At 30.0% G+C, this 15,847-nt stretch overlaps 5 protein-coding genes across 5 annotated transcripts; 2 read left to right on the forward strand and 3 right to left on the reverse strand.

The window, feature by feature from the left end:
- The first annotated feature begins 821 nt into the window (after nucleotides 1-821).
- Nucleotides 822-2,740, forward strand: BX664DRAFT_271516 (DAHP synthetase). The gene is made up of 7 exons (XM_051541149.1): nucleotides 822-1,035; nucleotides 1,091-1,189; nucleotides 1,263-1,426; nucleotides 1,499-1,561; nucleotides 1,636-1,700; nucleotides 1,764-2,465; nucleotides 2,540-2,740. The coding sequence occupies exons 1-7, from the start codon at nucleotides 895-897 to the stop codon at nucleotides 2,701-2,703; spliced, it is 1,398 nt and encodes a 465-aa protein (XP_051404305.1). The 5' UTR covers nucleotides 822-894; the 3' UTR covers nucleotides 2,704-2,740.
- A 1,041-nt stretch (nucleotides 2,741-3,781) lies between these two features.
- BX664DRAFT_319431 (uncharacterized protein) lies at nucleotides 3,782-4,093 on the reverse strand. Its single transcript, XM_051542942.1, has one exon. It carries the CDS (start codon nucleotides 4,067-4,069, stop codon nucleotides 3,845-3,847), a length of 225 nt encoding a protein of 74 aa, XP_051404306.1. The 5' UTR covers nucleotides 4,070-4,093; the 3' UTR covers nucleotides 3,782-3,844.
- Nucleotides 4,094-8,874: 4,781 nt separating this feature from the next.
- On the reverse strand, nucleotides 8,875-10,828 carry BX664DRAFT_309777 (HAD-superfamily hydrolase; the record flags this gene model as incomplete). Its single annotated transcript, XM_051542528.1, has 10 exons — nucleotides 8,875-8,929; nucleotides 8,990-9,078; nucleotides 9,191-9,469; nucleotides 9,545-9,626; nucleotides 9,697-9,906; nucleotides 9,971-10,189; nucleotides 10,260-10,431; nucleotides 10,521-10,586; nucleotides 10,655-10,699; nucleotides 10,756-10,828. The coding sequence occupies 10 exons, from the start codon at nucleotides 10,826-10,828 to the stop codon at nucleotides 8,875-8,877; spliced, it is 1,290 nt and encodes a 429-aa protein (XP_051404307.1).
- An 832-nt stretch (nucleotides 10,829-11,660) lies between these two features.
- Nucleotides 11,661-14,128, reverse strand: BX664DRAFT_381408 (uncharacterized protein). The gene is made up of 8 exons (XM_051548958.1): nucleotides 13,712-14,128; nucleotides 13,548-13,619; nucleotides 13,331-13,473; nucleotides 13,134-13,247; nucleotides 12,827-13,045; nucleotides 12,669-12,750; nucleotides 12,394-12,602; nucleotides 11,661-12,317 (listed from the first exon to the last, which is right to left on the reverse strand). Exons 1-8 carry the CDS (start codon nucleotides 14,010-14,012, stop codon nucleotides 11,928-11,930), a joined length of 1,530 nt encoding a protein of 509 aa, XP_051404308.1. The 5' UTR covers nucleotides 14,013-14,128; the 3' UTR covers nucleotides 11,661-11,927.
- Nucleotides 14,129-14,298: 170 nt separating this feature from the next.
- BX664DRAFT_319447 (ubiquitin-related domain-containing protein) lies at nucleotides 14,299-15,258 on the forward strand. The gene is made up of 4 exons (XM_051542943.1): nucleotides 14,299-14,368; nucleotides 14,484-14,797; nucleotides 14,851-15,061; nucleotides 15,149-15,258. Exons 1-4 carry the CDS (start codon nucleotides 14,338-14,340, stop codon nucleotides 15,190-15,192), a joined length of 600 nt encoding a protein of 199 aa, XP_051404309.1. The 5' UTR covers nucleotides 14,299-14,337; the 3' UTR covers nucleotides 15,193-15,258.
- Nucleotides 15,259-15,847: the final 589 nt, after the last annotated feature.

A 15,847-nucleotide genomic window follows, 5' to 3' on the forward strand; every position in this document is an offset into this window, starting at 1 on the left:
TTGTTCATCCAAAGAAAAAACAAAAATGAAAAAAATGACCGGAGAGTGAAATTGGCCCGTGGTTGAATGATCATGTTGTCAAACTAATCGTATCCTTAGTTATTCCATACAGTTATTCATCATGATTTATTGTTTTTTTTTTGTTCCTTAACAACTATATTGTATAAATGAAATATCATTTCTATATTCTTTTATTTTATTTTAAACTAAATATAAATATGATCATATAAAATAATCTTTATATATCTGATATTGTTTTACAGTATCAATTTACCTTCAAGTGTTCATTTGAATCTCCTCTTGCATGAATACCCCCTCAATCCTCCTTTTCTTTTTCCCCCATATCCCAACTCTCTCTCTCTCTATTATCTTGGATGAGTTTAAACAATAATATTGAATTGTTAGTCGATAAAAAAAAGAGTAGATGATTAAAATATAGTTAAAATTGATTCACTTTATAATTAGGTTTATGGATCTCTCAATGATTACCATCGGGATGTAAAAGATATTGACTCGACCAAATTTAAAAAGCTTAATTTTAGAGCCTCCCCCTTTTTTTTTATTATTATTATGATGATTGTAGTGTGGGAATGAAACAAAAGATGATGATTGGATACTGTTGAGAAAGGGTCAAACAGTAAAACTTTATATTTGTTGCCATGATCTAAAAAAGGGAATCTCAAGGGACCAAAATTTAAAAAGAATTTAATAAAAAAAAAAAATGACATATTGTGACTAACTTTTTGTTCTAGTCTGTGAGTCCCGGATTCCGTTACCGTTGTCGAATATCAAACTCCTTCTTTCTTCTCTCTTTTTTTTTTCTTTTCTTTTCCTTCGTCTTTTCTTTTATATATATATATATATATATTAACCTTTTTTCTTTATCACTTCACCATGGCAGCAACTAATGAATGGACTCCATATAGCTGGAAATCAAAGCCTATCGTACAAGATGTTGTCTATCAAGATCAAAAGAATGTCGATCGGGTGATTGGTAAACTTCGTACTTTACCACCACTTGTCTCTACCAAAGAAGTAAGATAACTATTACTACTATTGTTACATGATATCTTATTAATACTTTTAATAGATTGACGACTTGAGAGAACAACTTCGTCAAGTGGCTCTAGGTGAATCTTTCTTATTACAAGGTGGTGATTGTGCTGAATTGTTCGACTATTGTTCTCAGGTATAAAAAAAAAAAAAAATATTGTACAATTCTGAATTATTCTTATATTATTTATTATTTATATACTTGATAGGATCCTATTGAAGCTAAACTTAAGGTACTTCTTCAAATGTCATTAGTTCTTGTATGGGGTGGTCGTACTCCTGTCACTCGTATCGCTCGTATGGCTGGTCAATATGCTAAACCTCGAAGCAAACCTACTGAAATATATAATGGCAAGGAAATCTTAACTTTTAGGTAATATCATAGAAATAAAAATATATCGTCAACATCATCTTACTATATCCTTTTTTTTTTTTTTTTTGATAGAGGTGACAATGTGAATGGCTATGATCCCGAAGATCGTGAAGCTGATCCCGAAAGATTACTCGGGTAAATGAAACTCATATAAAAAGAAACGATGACATTTGTTCTAAAGCATACTAAACTCCGTTTATTTGATTTAGCGCTTATTTCCACTCTGCCGCGACCCTGAATTATGTAAGAACCTTGGTGGATTCTGGTTTTGCTGGTATGATCATATCAATCCATCATGTACACTGAATATTAACCTGTTTTTTTTTTATTTCCTTAGATTTACATGAACCTTCGACCTGGAACTTGAATCATGTACAATCCAATGCTGTACGAGGGGAATATCAATCTATTGTCAATCAACTGACAGATGCTTTGGACTTTATGAAAACAGTGGGAGCAGACGCATCAACATCAACTACTCAAAACGCTCTTCAAAAAGTCGACTTTTTTGTATCACATGAAGCATTACTCCTTGAATTCGAAGCATCCTTGACTCGATTATTACCTACCAGTAGAGATAAGACTCAACAAAAATATTATAACGCTGGAGCTCACTTTTTGTGGATTGGAGATCGTACACGACAACCAGATGGTGCTCATGTAGAATATATGCGTGGTATTGAAAATCCAATTGGTATCAAAGTCGGTCCTACCACCAAGCCCGATGATCTAGTGGAACTTTTGAACACTGTCAATCCTACCAAGGCTATCGGCAAAGTTACATTGATTACTCGATTTGGTGCTGGAAAAGTAGATACTTATTTACCTCAACATATCGAAGCTGTACGAAAATCAGGTCATGTGCCTGTGTGGGTATGTGATCCTATGCATGGAAATACAAAGAATGCTTCTGGTGGTGTCAAAACTCGTCATTTTGTAGATATCATTCAAGAATTGTCCGAAGCCTTCCGTGTACACAAGGATTGTCAAAGCAAGTTGAATGGTGTTCATTTTGAATTGACTGGTGATTCCGTAACTGGTAAGTTTTCTTGTTGATTGAAAAGAAAAAGGATTACTCACCTTTTTTTTAAAAATATATATATATATATATAGAATGTGTTGGTGGTTCCATGAACTTGACAGATGAAGACTTATCCACCAATTATCAAACTCATTGTGATCCTCGATTGAACTATGAACAAGCTTTGGATGTGGCCTTTTTGATTGCAAAGTATTACCAAAAAGAACGTGAATCTGATGATTTCCCTAGTTTGTAGTTCCCTTTTTTTTTTTTTTTTTTTAGTAACATCACTCTAACCTTATACATCATCATTTCTTTTACACACACACATATATATATATATATATCACACCTTTTTGTCATTTATGGTTCGTGTTTCTTTTCATATCCTACTACAACGATAAGCAAATGTTTACAATAATAAAAAAAAAGTTAGATTTTCTTTTTACCTTCATTGATCCTACTCTTTATACTGGAAAAATAAAAAGACATCGTCAATTAAATAAATTCTTCTCTTTAACACTAGACAAGACTTTCCTTCATCCCACAGATATATATATATAGGTACATATAAATTCAAAGATAAAAAGATAAAAAGAAAGAAAAAAGGTAATAAAAAAGAACTAAAAATCCTTTGCTCTTAAGACCTTAATTTTTACCCGTTTCAGACTCCACGTGGCAATGTTTTATCTAATCGTCTTCTTTTTTTTTATAGTAGTAGTGGCATACATATATCATTTCTTTACAGAGAGCAAAAAAAAAAAAAAAAAAAAAAAAAAAAAAAAAAAAGTGTTGATACTTCAAATCATGATGACGGAAGAATATTGATGTTTTATGCCGTAGAAACATGTACTACACAAAATCGATCCACGCATTCTAAAATGTCAGGTGGTCTAGAAAATCCAAGTAATCCCTACGATGAACAATTTTTAATAATTCAGAGACAATAAAAGTAAATGGATGATGATGGTGATGATGATGATGATGATGATGATAATGGTACTCTTAGAATCATGATGATTCTATGATGAGTCCTAAACTCTTTTACCATATATTGCAAATGTAAGTTATCGCATGATGCGATTTTTAAAAAACTAGCCTATTGTTTCAATCACCTATTCATACAATGCGTATATGTAATACAGATGTTAGTCTTGAAAAATATAGATGTCATGGTGAAGGACGAGTAATACGTTGATGGATGCAAAGACATGCTTTTCTTCCATATGAAAGCGTGATTAAAGGAAAAACGCACTATGATTGACCTACCAATTTTGTGCCCGTAATTTTTTTAAACCTATTTAAAGTAAGAGCTCTTTTCTTTTTTTTTTTTTTTTTTTTATGAATTCATAAATTATGATTATTTATTTATTTAATAATTCAGTTTATATTATTTATCAGGTGCTGCACATAGTACCATAACCATTTGCGACGGAAAGACAGCAACCATGTGAAGTATTTGAAGGACAACCGCTAGTTGGAGCTCGAGCACAGTCTGTTCCCAACCGATTTTGAGCAATGCCAACAAAATCTTCACAACACACTTCAATTTGTGGACTGGAACATGTTTGAGCATAACATAATGTTATGTAAGTAATAAAAATTCCTAGTTGCAATTTCATTCAAAATAATGGATTATTTTTTTATATATTATAAACTTAACTTTTAAAGAAGATGAAAAATTTATTTTCAGGCACCTTTTTATATAATTCATTTGAGTAGTAAGCATCGTTACACATAAAACTTTGCAAATAAACATCAGATACATTTGAATAAATAATCATCTGTGTGAATATAAAGACAAACCAGTATGTACAATGGCGATCACGACTGCTAGAATGCAATGCAAGCTTGTGAACCTCTGCTACTTGATGATTACGTATTCAAATGATAATCATTTGCATGAAGATAAAGGCAAAACAGCATGTACGGTGGCGATCATCACTGTTAGAATGCAATGTAAACTTGCGAACCTTCACTACTTGATGATCATTTATTCAAATGTAAATATTGAAATATCAATCGATAGGCAGAGCTTTTCAATGATATAAGCGTTATTTGATGGTTACTTGTTTCATGATGTTAAGTGAAAAGTACAGAACTCCGAAACGTTCTGATAGCCGTGTTGTCCATGATCCTTTTTTTTTTTTTTCTTTTCTTTTTTTTTTTTTTTCTGTTGCTTTTTTCTTCACTTTTTCTTTTTAATCAATGACTTTTTGAACATTGTAAGTTACCATTATATACATTACTTTACTAATCTACATTATATATACTTAAATTCACTCTTTACATATTATACTTTTCTGTACTTGCTATATATACTTATTCTATACTTATTCTTTTTTTTTTCTTCGTCTTAGTCTCTCATACTTGAACTAAATCTATTTTGGTTTCTTTTTATTCTTTCTATGGACATATAGTAGATAGATATATGAAGGAATATACAATAGGATTAACTTATATGCAAGTTAAGAAAAATACCTCTCCTATCCAACTCTTTATCATAAGAAATTAGTTTATTGAATAGTTTAGTCTTTTAGTTATAGTGTTTTATATTATATTCTCATTTAAATAAAATCATATTTTTATTATTGTTTATTATATTGTCATTCCACTATTATTATACCATCATTTATCTATTTGTCCTCTATCATCATCATTATCAAAAGGAGTAATAAGAAAGAATGGGTATGATTATTATTTTATTTTCACTAAAAAATAAAAAAAAAGATCCATATACACATCGGTATCTTGTTTCTGCTATTTCTCTTCATACATTACATCCATCATTTTTAAGAATAGATATTCTCTTATTATCAATCATCATCATGACAATAGCAAGCTGTACCTGTATACTGTTGATTGTTCGTCTTCTCTCTTACGAAAATAACGATGTCATTGATCAATTGCTTGGATTCAGCTGTCATTTAATTTATTTAAGGAACCAGGTACAGAAATGCATTGATGACTGTTCGAGAAAAATAATAATTATGATTTTATTAAAGAAAGAGAATATAAACATATATAATTGATATACTAAGTACCATTCTAAACTACAAGTAAAAAGAATCACTAACGATTCATAAGCCAGAATTAGAGAAAAAGATAAAGATGATACTTTTAATTGATTGTATAATCCAATCCAGTTGAATCCTATAATATATCCAGTTCATCCATGTTGTCCATACCTTATGACAATAGCACGTATTCATTTTGTTTCATTCTGTGATCCTATGTATATATATATATCTATCTATTCCGCTGATTCAGATGTATAGCCACTTCGCGTAATTATCCTATTGATACTATATTTAAATGATCAAGTCTTCGTGTATCTAGATTTCTTTCATTCTTTCAGACATATATTCAGTGATGATGATTGTCAAGGATACCGATTATGAAGTATGAGAAGGAGAAAGAACGGTAATTCTAGATGGATAGATGTTGTAGTAAAAAGATCAAGATCAGAAGAACGTATATAATAAAAAAAAAAGGAAGGAGGTTAGAAAGAAAAAGAAGAAAAGCACTTGTTTTTGCAGCTTACCTTTAATAAGAGTAAATATTTGTAAAAACTACATAGATAAAATGAGTAGGATATAGTAACCAAATTGGAATGAATAAAAAAAAGAAGAAAGAAAGAAAAAAAGGAAAGAAAGAAAAAAAAAAAAGAAAAGATTACTTTATATGTCTACCTGATCGGAGCCAGTTTAAAAAATCCTGCAAATCAAATCTACCAATCATAAGAAATCACATAGGTTTAAGTTGCTTTTTTTTTGAATTGATTTTTTTTATTATTGATTATAGTAATATCATAATGATGATGGTGATGATGATAATGATGATGATGATATATTAGAATAAACACTTTCAAGTGAATGATTTTATCAATTGTTTCATATTCCTTGTATTCATTGAACTTTGAATAATCATGATAGTTGAAGAAAGATCACAAAAGAAAAAGGAATATCAAACATATGTGTTAAATCAATTTGAACAACTTTTTATTAATCTAATGGAACATCAATTAAATTCATATTGAATAATAAATCAGTTTAAATATCATAAATCGATTATCCTGATAATATAAAATAATAAAAGTAATGAATATAAATTATGAAAAGCGGTAGTTGAACATCCAAAAAAGGAAAGGCTCAATTCATGAGGTTATATAAAATAGACCTCGCTTTTTTTTTTTATTTTCTCACACTTTCTTCTTCTTTTTCTTCTTATTTATCACTACTTTTATAAACTTCTTCTTTTTTCTATTTTGTATAAAAAGTAAGTAAAGATATAATAAAAGGAACTTTATATATTTGTTAACTAAACTCTCTCTCTCTCTCTCTTTTTTTTTTTTTTTTTTTATCTTGTTATAGAAATATCATCTCTTGACGCTTCTTTGCAAACTGAATCCTCAATATATATTCAACAGATCATGAAACTATAACAATGGATATAACTATCAAAGGTACTACTATAAATCCAAAAGAAAAAAAAAGAAATAGTAAAATATTAAGTGATTTAGGTATGGCTGCGATTCTTATTCTTTCCTTTTTTTTTTTTTTTTTTCTCAGTAGTATTCCAGTATAATGCCAATGGAAAGGCTATTGAATATATCTATCAATTATGGTTATCAAGCACAAACAAAACATAATCAAGAATATTATCTTTGAAGGTAAGACTTAAAATACGATAATGCAGGATCTGTCAATCAAGGTATCATATTTTTTTTTTTTGTTGATGGGTAGTGTCACAAATACAAGTTTAGCTGTTTATATGTTACTCTATTCTCTATAAAGGCATCCTTCTTATCAAGATGGTTTTCATCAACCTCGTTATCCTCGTGGAAATTGATATCGTTGTCATTACTATCGCTGTCACCCATCAAATATTACTGGTATAAGTTCCAACTACAGTGGAATATATATATTATGCACATCAATCATTAACATTTATTTGTTAAATAGATAGGTTGTCATGATACATCGTCCATAAGTCTTGTCATGTTACTATCATTCAAGTATTATGATCATTTTCAAGTGCGGTCGATTAGTGTACTCAAAGTAAGATATAAAAAAAAATGAAAAAGAATATTTAAAATATGATTCTCGTTCTCTTTTTCTTTTTCTTTTTTCTTTTTTTATCATTTTGATGCACCATCATCCTATATATACAGATCACAGAACCAAACGAAAATTGGATACATAAAAAGGATGAATAACTAATGTAACTATATTATTAACAAGAAACTGGAAAGGGAAATCGATTTGTTTACAAATAGATGACATTTTTTTCTACAGTTTCTTTTATTGATAGTTTTAGTCTTATTATATTATATTCTTCTTCTTCTCTAATAAAGTTTACCTTTATATCATCATTATCTTATTATTATTATTATTATTTTATTCAACTATGCAAATCATAAGTGTTTTCCATAAATGGTATACATTCAAAGTCCGGTCCCAATGTGGGGTGTGTTGGATCAAAAAAAAAAAGGTCTGGAGGTTCCAATCTCAAAAAAAAAAAAGTTGGTTGTCGAGATCAAAAAAAAAAAATCTGGGAGATTGAAAAAAAGAAAAAATTGTTGGAGGCAATGGAAAAAAGTTGGACCAAAGCTCTGACATTGGCGCACTCTCACTTTTTTTCCTTTTGCTTTTTTTTTTATCTTTTTTTTTTTTTTTTTTTTTTTTTTTTTTTTACTTTTTTTACTTTTTTTACTTTTTTTTTCACTTTTTTTTTTTTTAACCAATTGAGACTTTGAACGTTTGTAAGTTACCATACATTACTTTACTAATCTATATTATATACTTAAAAGTCACTCTTTACATATTATACATTCTTGCTATTATGCTTAGTTTCTTACTTCATTCTCATTGTATAAACTATTTTTTTTTTTTGTGAAAATACTGTAGATAGAACATACAATAGAATCAACTGGGAATAAAATAGGTTTCTATTAGACAAAGAACAGCAAGTCAGGAAAAAGTATCTCGTTTACTTCTCTTTGGTTCTTTCCTATCTACCTCTTGATCATGTAAAAAATTAGTTTATTCAGTAATTTAGTCTTCTAGTTGGTGCTTTTTATATTATATTTTATATCATCTTTTACTCTTACATTCTCATTTAAATAAAACCTTTTTTTTTTTTCATCATCGTTTATTATGTTGTCATCGACTATTACTCTATCACCACATATCAGCATCACATATCATTCATCACATATCACTCATCACATATCATTCATCACATATCATTCATCACATATCATTCATCACATATCATTCATCACATATCATTCATCACATATCATTCATTCTTTTTTTTTTTTTTTTTAATTTCCACATATTCCAATTCTACAAATTCTAGGTATTTTTTTATTGAAGGAGTTGTCATCATCATCATTTTGCATAGTATCTATTCTACATGATTGTCAAAAAGTATGTCCAACTTTTCCAGTATCAATCAAAGATTCCACAACGCGTTCACTAGAAATACATAAAAAAAAAATCAAAAAGATTGTATATATTAATATTAGGTTCACTTACTGAGGCAAGTAGGTTCGATTTGGATAGAACACATAATCTTGAGGGGCCTCATTCAAGTTGGTAATGGAGGAGGTATAAATATCAGCAAACTAAGGGACACACATATACACAAGAAAAAAAGTGAGATTCCAATATATATATATATATATGTATTAAAAAAAAAGAAAAAAGTTCTTTTTTTTTTTTTTTTTTTTTTTTTACCTTTCGTATCTTGTTTGCAAAGAAGGTTGGATTATTATGAGTCCGGAAGACACTACCAAAGTGGCGATTAAAGACAATCTTGAGTTCCAATCGTACACAAGCACGTTCTGCTCTCCATGCTTCAATCACTCCCCTGAGTCCATCCGGTCGTTTATGTTCATCATAACTTTGAGCTTCTTTCAGTAATTGTTCCAATCGAAGTAACCAAGATAATGTATGACGATATGAAGGTGTGTTTCGAATTTCTATTTCTTCTGCAAGTTCATGTATAATGGCACCCTAAATAGAATATATATATATCATTATATGTTGATAATTCCCTCTCCTATATATATATAAATCATCTTAATTTACTGTTCGCCATCCTTGTTGTACAGTTGGATCAACAAGATCAGAATAGACATGATCACCAAAATAAAGTACTCTTTGACCAGACCTATAAAACAAAAAAAAAAAAAAAAGGAGTTTGAGTAAGAAATCTTTTTTATTATTGTTATTTTCTTTACCATCCAGTCAGTTTTGAAAAATCATTCAAATTACCACCTTGATAGACTTCACCAGGTTCAAATCTTTGGACAGCATCCCAAGTAGGTTCGCGTGTACGACGGAAAGGACGACGAGAATGATAAAAGTCAGGTTTGCCAGCAGATACGATCACACAATCAAAAAGATCACGCCAATCAGGACTTGAAGTCAAATACGTCATACCAACATCGCTTTTTCATAATATATAAAATCAATATTAATATATATATATGATCAAACCATTATTATACTTACATGAAAGGTAATGTGCTGTTCGTCATTAAAAATGTTTTCTTCCCACCTTTTCTCAAGTGTTGCAGATATTCCACTAATTTTGGAGAAGGATCCAAATATTTTGCTATATCTTTGTTGATGGATGCATGGAGTCGACCACCCATTCCAGTTAAACGAGATCCAATATGAAGTATTCGTGCTGCATGACTAACATCATCACAAAGATATCGAGGATGGAAACTTGAATAAGAGAAGGAAGAAAGAAAAAAAAAAGTGAATATCATCAACAATAATAATAAAGTTTATTTACCTGATTCCATTTTCTCTAAAATACTGAAGTACATCGCTCAATATACAAGCCTGAGGTATGGAAAATAGATCATTCAATTGGAACATATTGTTGCGTAAATAATCAGGAGCTATATGTAATCCTCTGTGTAGATCAACAACTTCATTTTTGTTCCTGATAGGTTCACGACCAACTAAAAAAAAAAAAAAAAAAAAAAAAATTAAATAAGAAGAAAAAAAAAAAAGATTTAAATCATTATCATATATAATATATATATATTACCATGTACAGTATTCAGTTGAATATTTGCCATATTATCTATTTTCATCAACCATCCATTATTGAAATCTAACAATAGAAGAAAAAAAAAAAGATATTTATATGATTTATTCCTTTAATTTTCTTATTCTTTTTACCATAGTGAAGACCACGAATAGCAAAGTTAGGATCAAATTGAAGATCTATACATAGAGATACTATAAGTAATTATATTGTTTAAATAAATAATTTTGATTACCTTTGATTTGACTGGGATAACGAAATGTATCAACCAAAAGTTCTTTGAGAATATCATAAATGGATTTGGACATTTCATTTCTGTAATTCGCAAGGGTATACTAAATATGGACAAAAGAAGCTGAAGTTAAAACCCATGTGCATGATATATATGCTTTTTTTGTTTTATTTTATTAAACTTGCATCATAATCGAATCCATAAACTTGTATATGTCCAAGGTTTAATTCATTATTAATAAACCTATTCATCCAAAATTAGATGATTGATTAGTTTTTACATTAATAATAATAATATTGACTTACACATCTTCAGGTGAAGTCAATCCTAACCCATAAAGCGAATCAGATAAATCAGAATAACTAGACCCAGGAGGACTCAATTTCTCCTTTTCTTCTGCCACTTTAGAAATAGGATCTTCAGTCATGGCTAAAATAGTAGCATTATCTTGTTTAGCTGACATGAGATGTTTGAGTTTCTTTTCTTGATATTTCTTGGTAAAATGTTCTAAAGCATTTGTTTCAATTGGTTTTGAATGTTGATGAGGATGGTGATGATAATAACGATATGAATGTACATTCAATTTCGACTTTTTCAAAAAGAAACAAGTAAATCGATACATTTCAAAAAAAAAAAAAAAGATAAACGCGACAGAATAAAAAGAAAGAAAAAAAAAAAAAAGAATAAAAAGGAAAAAAGTGGGAAAATTAGGAAAGAAGAGATAAAAAAAAAAAAAAGGACATTTGACCGTGAAGGAAAAATATGCAGCCGAGAGCGGTGATTTCATTGAGTTTGTGTCATATTTATTTCAATAATGTGATGTACATTTTTTTCCCAATAAAAAAAAAAGAAACAACAGAGTACTAATAATAAAATAACAAAGATTTATTTTATTATTAAAAAAAAAAGGGGTGGAAGTGGTAACAATGATGAAATTTTTTTTTTCTATACATACAAGTGGAGGGAAAGAGGAAGTTTTTTGGTCATAAATATAAAACTATAACGGAATCCAATAAGAGTTGTAAAAAAAAAAACGATGGTAGGAACATATCTAATGGTCTCCCATGAATTAAAAGAAAAAAAAAATAATGAGGGTAGAATAAAATAACGTACAATGATAAATGTCAAACATATAAACAATATACATTAATACATAATGTTGGGGGAATACTATACTATTCAGTCTTGTCCTTGGTTTCTTTTCCTTTTCCTTTTCCATGTTCTTTATTGTCAGTGGCTTCATCTTCATTTTCCCGTTTACGTTTGATTCCTCTTTGACTTGTACCATTAGTAGAAGGACCTTCTTCAGTTGAATTTTCCATACGTGTGTCTTCTGTTGATGTTGTTGACGATGATATATTGTTTCTGGAAGTATCTGGGGTCAACCATGATTCAAATGCAGGAGAGTTAAAAATAGGTGATGATGATGTTGATTCTTGATTCCTACCACGTCGTCCATCCATTTCTGCATTAGCTAATACTGATCCCAAGAAATGATTGATCAAACTTATTCCCTGAATAACCCTTGCAGCTCGAAGGACTCTTCGGAATAACGCTGCATTTTCCTTAAAAAAAAAAAAAAGGAGGTTAAGTGGGGAGACATATCACTATTTCTATCATACATATATCAATAATACTTACTTCGTGCCCTGTTGCTGATCCTTCATCTTGTAACGTCCGTGCGGTTTCTCGTAACCAAGGTGTACCTTGTTCCATAAGATTGGCCAATTCATTCATCACCATACCAACTTGTGTTGTCTGCGAATTGTTACCATCCCCACGAAGAGTAGTTCGAATTTCTTGAATAAAATCAGGTGAAGATGCCGATGTATATGGAATTTGATTCATTTCTATGTAAATGGGAAGAAAATAGGGGTCAGATTGTCATATTGATCTTTTTTTTTTTGTTCCCTTACGCTGTTCTAAAGGAGCTGATAGAATACTTCGAACATTGCGAATATAGGCCATAGTACGTGCTAATCGCATTTCAACAGATGACTAGGTAGTAAAAAAAAAAAAAAATTCAGATGATATCCTTTTTTTTTTTTAACTAATAGTAATGATAGATACTCACTGGAAATGGAAGACGAGGTGGTTGCATAGATTGTCTTGATTCTGAAGAGGTGTTAGTTGTGCTTTGGTTATTGTTGATATTGTTTGTGTTGTTGTTATCATTGTTATTGTTGCCATTCCTGTTAGATGCATTGTCAAGCGATCGTCGAATTTCAAATGGTGATCTGGTCAAAAAGCTTGGGAATATACTCGTCGTAGTAGAAGTTTGATGTCGTCCATTCTATGTCAAACAAAAACAAAATAAATTTATGAGAAACAAATAATCATTCAAAAATATTCTCGATTATTATTTGTTTAGTTTCACTTACATTTGCATTGTTGGATGTTGTATTTGAACCAGTAGTTGATCTTGTATTTCTTCCATTTTGAGTTCCACTAAAAGGATTCGCTCCAGCCAAACCATTCATAATAGAAGAGAGGAACTAAATTATAATAATAAGAAAAGAAATCATCAGAAATCATCGCAAACATATTTTTTTTTATTTCTACATAATGATAATCTTACCGATCCATGATCAGCAGGATCGCCTATATGAGCATCCAGTGTAATGAAAGTGTATCCTTCCATCAAAGGTAGTCGGCTTGCTATAGAGGGGAAAGGTCGATTTCTATTTCCAAATATACGACGATTGGCTGGTCGTGGTTCATCTACATTATTAAAAGTGAGTTACAAAAAAAAAAAAAAATATAGTTCTATCTTCTTTCGTTCAGTTCTATCTTACCATTCATAGGATTTTGTGGTGCATCCAAAGGTCGAATTACCAAATGTATTACTTTGCCGTCGTCCAAATTAGCTAATGGTGATCAATAAGATAATAAAACAGTAAAGAGGAGTATTTAGTTATTAATTCAAACCATTCAATTTTTTTTCTTTTCTTTTTATTACCATAGTCCATTAAGTTCTTATCATCTTTGAGTACCTTGCCTTGAAAAATCAATCGTTGTCGGCCGCTGTCCACATCTAAAGTTGCTTGAATTTCATTCTTCAGCTCCAATACCGAAGAATTACGAGGAAGTGTAACAGAATGAGTTCTTTGTTCGAGAGATTTGATTTGTAAGCCAATAAGAACAGATGAAGGACTATGATTATTGTTACTATTGGTGGTATTCGAAGTGGTAGTAGAAGCTGTTGTTGCTGTTGTGGATGTATTTATGGATGGTGAAGAAGTTGAAGATTTTTCAGGCATGATTAATAATAATAATAATAATAAATAAAATTAATACTAATGAAATAGTAAAACAAGATGAAGTGGAATAATGTGCCGTAAAGATAGGCAATGGAGGAGAATATATTTAAATAAAGAAAGTTGACTAAAGAGAAAAGAAGAAGAAGAAAAAAAATATGATGAATATATAAGCTAACCGGAGTTGAAATGGAGACCAGTGTGGTTGGGTGAAGGCAGCGTCACTGGACTTCTGAGAGGAAAAAAAAAAATCTCCCTCTATTTTATTCTCATTTTCTATCTTTCTCCTTTTCATTTAAGGATACATATATATATATATATATTTATAATGTTACGGTTTAAGAAACACGAAAAGAAAGGTATAATGTCAATATTGGAAACACACACACACATATATATATATATATATATAAATGAATAATATTATTAATATTCTTTTTTTTGGGGGTATGATTTATTCAATACTTTTTGTAGAAGAAGTGGATAAAGCAGTCGAACAACGATCTTCACAAACAGAAAAAACTAACTCAAGTAACAAGGATGAAAAACGGTCAAATTATTCTTCCAGAGATAGATCTCATTCACCTAGAAGACATCGTTCTCCTGATAGACGTCGTTCTCCAGATGATCGTCATCGACGCCACCACCGTAGATCACTTTCGCCCAGAAGAAGAGAAGACAGATCATCTAGAAGATATTCTTCCCGATCAAGATCACCTCCACATCATCGACGTCACCGATCACGTAGTCCTTCACCTGTGAAAAAGAAGAAATCATCGACAGAAAAGGTAAATAATATAGTTTTGTTATTTCTCAAGTGTATTAATATGTTTTAAAATAGAAAAAACCAGCCAGACCTAGCTTTGCTTATAAACTGATTGAACTCGAAATCAATGATCGTTTGGGTAAAAAAGTACGTGTTAAGTGTAGTCCTAAGGATACTGTAGGTGATTTCAAAAAGTTGGCTGCGGCTCAAATTGGTACTGAACCTCAAAAGATTGTATTGAAAAAATGGTACAAGGAATTCAAGGATCATATCACATTGGAAGATTGTAAGTCGATGAAAAAAAAAAAAAAAAAAAAGTGAATCATAGTGTTACCATACTTATTATTTTTATTATTATTTATTCACGAAATAGATGAATTAAACGATGGCATGAATGTGGAATTGTATTACCGATAGAATAGTTCTACCATTTTATTATACGTTTGATTTTACCTTTTTTGAATAAAGAAATCATTTACCAAATTTAGAGGAATGTTGCTTTGCTAAGTAAAATATCAAAATAGATGTGGTGGTTTTCGTATACAAATCATCTCTTTTTATTAAGTTTTCTGACGCGGGGTTGAAATGGTAGCTTCCTTTTTTTTTTTTTTTTTTTTTTTTTTTTTTGGTCTTTTCTATCTTCTTTCTCAACACTTTTTTTATTATTATTATTATTATTCAACAAGGTAAAATCAATTATTAATAATAAATTATATCTTTCGTTTTCCAATGGGGAATGGTCATATCCTTATTTGAAGTGGACTTTTTTCGATATATGTGACTATGGAATAAAAACAAAAGGCGCATATACCACCAACAAAGACTTCTTTATGCACAAATCTGCTTGCGTCGAATATGAAGATATCAATATTGAAAACGACTATGATAACAACAACAATGGCTTGATATGGATGTAGATAAAGGTAAGTACACGAAGAATCAGTATACCCACTTCATACTACACCATTGAAATTTACTTTGATCATAGTTTTGTTGACCTTTTCTTTTTTTTTCTTTTTTTTCTTTTTTTTTTATCTAGTTTATCGTTTATCCGATGTAAGATAACACCATA

The sequence above is a fragment of the Halteromyces radiatus genome (assembly GCF_025201355.1).
Source record: "Halteromyces radiatus strain CBS 162.75 chromosome Unknown BX664scaffold_1, whole genome shotgun sequence".
Lineage (NCBI taxonomy): Eukaryota > Fungi > Mucoromycota > Mucoromycetes > Mucorales > Cunninghamellaceae > Halteromyces > Halteromyces radiatus.